The sequence below is a fragment of the Gymnodraco acuticeps genome, unplaced genomic scaffold (assembly GCF_902827175.1).
Source record: "Gymnodraco acuticeps unplaced genomic scaffold, fGymAcu1.1, whole genome shotgun sequence".
NCBI classification, from domain to species: Eukaryota; Metazoa; Chordata; class Actinopteri; order Perciformes; family Bathydraconidae; genus Gymnodraco; species Gymnodraco acuticeps.
The window spans coordinates 51,079-57,273 of NW_022991837.1; the positions used below are offsets into that span (position 1 = coordinate 51,079).

General features: G+C 41.1%; 1 protein-coding gene across 1 annotated transcript; it reads right to left on the minus strand.

Moving 5' to 3' along the window:
• Positions 1-2,627: 2,627 nt before the first annotated feature.
• LOC117535373 (perforin-1-like) lies at positions 2,628-5,366 on the minus strand. The gene is made up of 2 exons (XM_034199819.1): positions 5,340-5,366; positions 2,628-3,229 (listed from the first exon to the last, which is right to left on the minus strand). The coding sequence occupies exon 2, from the start codon at positions 3,216-3,218 to the stop codon at positions 2,826-2,828; it is 393 nt and encodes a 130-aa protein (XP_034055710.1). The 5' UTR covers positions 3,219-3,229; positions 5,340-5,366; the 3' UTR covers positions 2,628-2,825.
• Positions 5,367-6,195: the final 829 nt, after the last annotated feature.

Here is a 6,195-nt window from a genome sequence, read left to right on the forward strand (position 1 = left end):
AGATAGATAGATAGATCGATAGATAGATAGATCGATAGATAGATAGATAGATAGATAGATCCATCGATCGATAGATAGATAGATAGATGGATCGATAGATAGATATATAGATAGATCGATAGATAGATAGATAGATAGATAGATCCATCGATCGATAGATAGATAGATAGATAGATAGATGGATCAATAGATAGATATATAGATCGATAGATAGATAGATAGATCGATAGATAGATCGATAGATAGATAGATAGATAGATAGATAGATAGATAGATAGATGGATAGATAGATAGATCGATAGATAGATAGATAGATCGATAGATCGATAGATAGATCGATAGATAGATCGATAGATAGATCGATAGATAGATCGATAGATAGATCGATAGATAGATAGATAGATCGATAGATAGATTGATAGATAGATATATAGATCCATCGATCGATAGATAGATAGATAGATAGATAGATAGATGGATCGATAGATAGATATATAGATAGATCGATAGATAGATAGATCGATAGATAGATAGATAGATTGATAGATAGATAGATAGATAGATAGATAGATGGATCGATAGATATATAGATAGATCGATAGATATATAGATAGATAGATAGATAGATAGATCGATAGATAGATAGATAGATCGATAGATAGATTGATAGATAGATCCATCGATCGATAGATAGATAGATAGATAGATGGATCGATAGATAGATATATAGATCGATAGATAGATAGATAGATCGATAGATAGATCAATAGATAGATCGATAGATCGATAGATAGATAGATAGATAGATAGATAGATCCATCGATCGATAGATAGATAGATAGATAGATGGATCGATAGATAGATATATAGATCGATAGATAGATAGATAGATCGATAGATAGATCGATAGATAGATAGATCGATAGATAGATCGATAGATAGATCGATCGATAGATCGATAGATAGATCGATAGATAGATCGATCGATAGATGGATAGATAGATCAATAGATAGATCGATAGATAGATAGATAGATAGATAGATAGATAGATCCATCGATAGATAGATAGATAGATAGATAGATCCATCAATCGATAGATAGATAGATCGATGGATGGATAGATAGATCGATGGATGGATAGATAGATAGATAGATCGATAGATAGATAGATCGATAGATAGATAGATCGATCCATTTACCTCACTGTATACAAAAGTAACTGTTGATAATAACAATAAACAGGAATTATATTTGCAAAGTAGCCTACTTTGTTTCCAAAAAATGTGTTTCACTCCTGTCGGTTGGGGGGGGGGGGCCTCATCTCACAATGTCGCTTGGGGCCCCAAGTTGGCCAGGGGCGGCCCTGACCATATATGGAAATGTGCACCATGTCCAGTAACCTGGTTCATGTTCCTCAGAGTTGCAGAAGATGCTGACGCTCTGTTCAGTAATGAAATAGACCTTATTTCAGGCGAGTGCCAGGTAAGAGACACTTTGAAAAGCTCTGCTTCAAAGCAGCTCCGCCTCTTTGTGTTGTCCTTTATCAGCAGGTGGTGTTTGTACGTCTCTCTGTAGTAACTCAGTCCCTTGGTGCTCATTCTGTCTCTTTCTGGTCACGCTTCATTGTGGTCACTTTGAGGGTCTATATTCTTATGAACCATTCAAACCTAAAAGCTTACAAGCTTTAAAGTTACCTACAGATTTAAATCATCAGAAAAAGTCTTGTGACAGAAAACAGAATCCAGCTCAAAACGTAAATAGAGCGGCATGTTTAGAAGAATGCGTTTGGTTGGTTGTAAGAGGGACGAGGCGCGTCAGGTGTTAACGTATGATTGGTGCTTGAGTTGTCTGCCTGAACTAGCTCGCAGGCTTCGCCCCATATGTGTGTGGTAGTGATGGGAATCATTTGGCTCACCAAGAAGAGCCGGCTCTTCCGGTTCCCAAACGGCTCTTCATTTGACCACGTATACCTTTTCAATCGAATGTAGCTCTGTTTTGATGAATTATATGTGTAAACATATTTAACTTTAATATAAATGCTGTGGCCAATTGTGTTCCTTGCATTTACAGACCCTTGTAACTCTCTGATTGTAGAACCACGCTAAACACGTAGGCGGCGTGTGAGGCTCAGGTTTGGGAAGGCTAAAGAACTTTTGCTAACACTTATATTAAGGTACACAAATTAACCATCAACTAGTTGTTAACTAACATGCATATTATCAGTATATTAGCTCTTTATTAGCCATTATAAAACACTTATTAATGCCTTATTCTGCATGACCATATTCTCCAAGTAATAAGCCATTAGTTGAGAGTTTTTCCTCAATAACCCTCTAATTAGTGCTGATTTATTGCAAGTAAGGAAGTTGTTGAACATGAGTTTTGGTCTCTGCTCAATATGGGCCTAATAAGGCAGCAGTACCACAAGAATAGTCTCCCACAATAACACTTAACAAATATGATCTATTCTTATGTAACAAGACATGAAACTATAAGTGTTAATTGAGTCTAAATAACAAAACATTTGGTATTTATATCTAAGAACATGTTTTGAATGTTAGACATGGAACATATGGAATCATTCATTTATATACTCGTAATATCATGATGAATGACATGAAACCCATTGAGTTGTTCAGCACTCTTTATTTGTTGTTAATCACCTTTGAAACAGGGAAGAGTAGCCAAAGCTGCTCGATGGCAGTCACCAGAACAACATATTTTGCAAATGTATTTGTTTGTTTCTCAGAGCCAGTGAGAGAGAATCAAAGGCTGCATGTAAAGACTTATGGTCGGATACATCTTTGAAGTGTTACTGACTGAGTTAGACGAAGGAGTAGGTGTAATGAAGGGTGCCACCTTCTTCAAGAACGCATTCATGCTCATGGGTTCCCAGCTTAATTATCCGCCGGCAGACTCCAAGCAGCTCATCGGACCCGAAGTCCTCGTCATAAACCTCAAGCCTCATCACGCCATACTCTCGGGCGTGGAAGTAAGTGAACTCTTCCTCCCACCAGGGGTTTTGGTCGTTGTCGCGAACTGATGTTTCACCCAGAGGGGTAGATCCGTAGAAAATCTTGACATAGCCATCCGGGGATCCCAGAAAGCTTGAATCAAGTTTGCTGGCCCGCAGGTCAAACACCTTGAGCTGGGCTTCAGCCACTGTCAGAGCGCACAGGACCAGGACCAGGAGCAGGAGCGGAGAACAGGAGGCCATGGCTGCAGGAGCTGTGGAAGATGAACATGTTAGAAACATGTCACTGGTCACCGGCTTGATCTTCAATATCAGGATGTCTTTATTATGCTTGCAAGAATGCTAGTCATCATCACATCAGGTTGCATGGGACAAAGAGTCACTTTAGTGGAGTCCTTGATATGCTACAAGAGAGGGTGTTACAGTCAACAAGACGGACGAATACTGGTGTTTGTTTGAACTGGGTTTCCATTTACTTTGTATCTCTTAACCTTCAAAACACACATATCGATGGTGTGGAAAGCTCCCACACACTGCAGAAACAGCCCTTCCAAAAACAAGCTACATATTCTTGAATCAAGTCAGATGTTCCTGTATCAAGCAAAACAATCAGCCAATGGGGAGCGCCACATTAGCTCGGCTAGGATTCCTAAAACTAGGATTAAAATCTAGCGACTGAAAGACCGGAACGGGCCTTGGGACTAGACACACATGCTTATTACAAGCAATGATTCCTGCATTATTTAAGAAAGAAGAACTTCAAGTGAGTGTTCTGGTTGAGTTGACTAAGAATGTACTTCTTAAATTAGATTTATAATTAGCAAAGAAAGCTTACAATAAGAATCATTGGCTTTAATTGGCACAATATATGAGTGACTTTGTCTTAAAGTTGAATGTAAATCTTACATTAAGTTTAAAAATGGTGTACACCACACCACAGCTACATGACATGTTACTTGTTAGACGCTTTTATCCAAAGCGACTAACATACTCAATACAGAGTCTATAGAACATGCTCTCAGCTCACTGTGTGTAGCTGGCATCCAGATGTTTGTATTGCAATTAGCTTGAGCTTTTCCTCACATGTGCAACACGCCATCGCAACACAGTGACAAACATGAGCAACACAGTGACAAACATGAGCAACACATTGAGCAAACATGCCGGTTGTTGAGACCCAAAATAAATGTTTGATCAAATGGGAATACTGCTGCTAGACCAGGGGTGCCCAACCAGTCGACCGTGAGATGTGTCTAAAAATAGAACAACAATATTCTGTTTTATCGTTAATGTCCTGTAACATAATCTTCCTGTGCCAGAATAATGCACTTGAACGCATCAAAGCTTTGTGATTGGCCGGCGTGACCCCTGTGTCGGGGCGTCGCTGGTGGGCAGTGGGCAGTGCACTAGTTCGCTAACGTTGTCCGTGTCAACAGGAGTGACAGTCCGCACACACACAAGACCGCAATTATGGCAGAAGCAAAACATATATAATTTTCACTCCGAGTGGGAGGATGATTATTTTTGTATCTATTCCAATTCAAAGTCCATCTGTCTCATCTGCAATGCGAGCGTGGCTTTATCGAAGAAGGGTAATTTAGGAGCGGCATTTCAAAACAGTGCACAAACGCTACGAGACGGAACTCCCTCCTAATTCTGCCCTACGCTCCAAAAGGGGAGGGGCCTGAGAGGACAGCTAAATGCACAGCAGTCCATTTTCACCAGGCCCAACAACAAGAGCAAGGCTGCTACCAGAGCATCTTATCGGGTCAGTCACGTTCTTGAGAAACACATGAAGTCTTTCAAAGAGGGCGAAGTTGTGAAAGAAGCATTCCTGGAGGCTGCCGACGCGCTTTTTGGGGACAGTAAAAATAACAGAAGCATTTCAACAGGTTTTTGATATAATAAAAACTCAAGTTAGATACCGTTATTAATCAGCTGTAAGCTGTTTGAACTTAGTCATTATAATTATTGTACAAAATGGTATAAGAATGCAAACTTAAATTGATTATAGTCTATCATCAATTCAGGTTCAGAAACTAGTGTTGCTTGCATCCTATTTTAAAAGGCATTTCTTTTTATAATCTACTAAAATGCAACAAAAAAAGGGTTTGATTCTATTAATGTTGTCTTATTTATTGCACGTTGGCAGCAGATTCCTGTGTAGCTTCAGATCTGAGTCGTCTTATTAGTAAGCCTCATTTATAATTTTGTAGCAACACTATTTTTATATAATGGCAAAGAAAGGGTTCAGAGTCTTTTCTTTTCTTCCTGAGTCATATGTGGCAGACGCTGTTCAAACGCTGTTCTGAGCAAAATGACAGGAACATTTGAATATTATTATGATGAACAGAGCAGTATTACCTGTAGTCCTGATGCTGGTCTCTCTGCACACTGTGTGCTCGTCCTTACGTTTTTAAAGGCCAGCAAACCTCTTATCAGCTTCATCCCGCCCTCCCACCACACATCGACCAACCTGCTACACGACCTGCTACTCGACCTGCTACACAACCTGCTACACGACCTGCTACACGACCTGCTACACGACCTGCTACACGACCTGCTACACGACCTGCTACACAACCTGCTACACCACCTGCTACACAACCTGCTACACCACCTGCTACAACACAACCTGCTACACAACCTGCTACACACCTGCTAGACCTGCTACACAACCTGCTACACCACCTGCTACACAACCTGCTACACACCTGCTACACACCTGCTACAAGACCTGCTACACAACTGCTACACCACCTGCTACACACCTGCTACACCACCTGCTACACCACCTGCTACACCACCTGCTACTACACCTGCTACACAACCTGCTACACCACCTGCTACACTACCTGCTACTCGACCTGCTACACAACCTGCTACAACACCACCTGCTACACAACCTGCTACACAACCTGCTACACAACCTGCTACACCACCTGCTACAAGACCTGCTACACGACCTGCTACACAACCTGCTACACAACCTGCTACACCACCTGCTACACGACCTGCTACACAACCTGCTACACAACCTGCTACACAACCTGCTACACCACCTGCTACACGACCTGCTACACGACCTGCTACACCACCTGCTACACAACCTGCTACACAACCTGCTACACCACCTGCTACAAGACCTGCTACACAACCTGCTACACCACCTGCTACACAACCTGCTACAAAACCTGCTACACAACCTGCTACACGACCT

Coding starts and splice junctions, on each gene's coding strand:
- LOC117535373 (XM_034199819.1), bottom strand. CDS start 3,218: ATGGCCTCCTGTTCTCCGCTCCTGCTCCTGGTCCTGGTCCTGTGCGCT.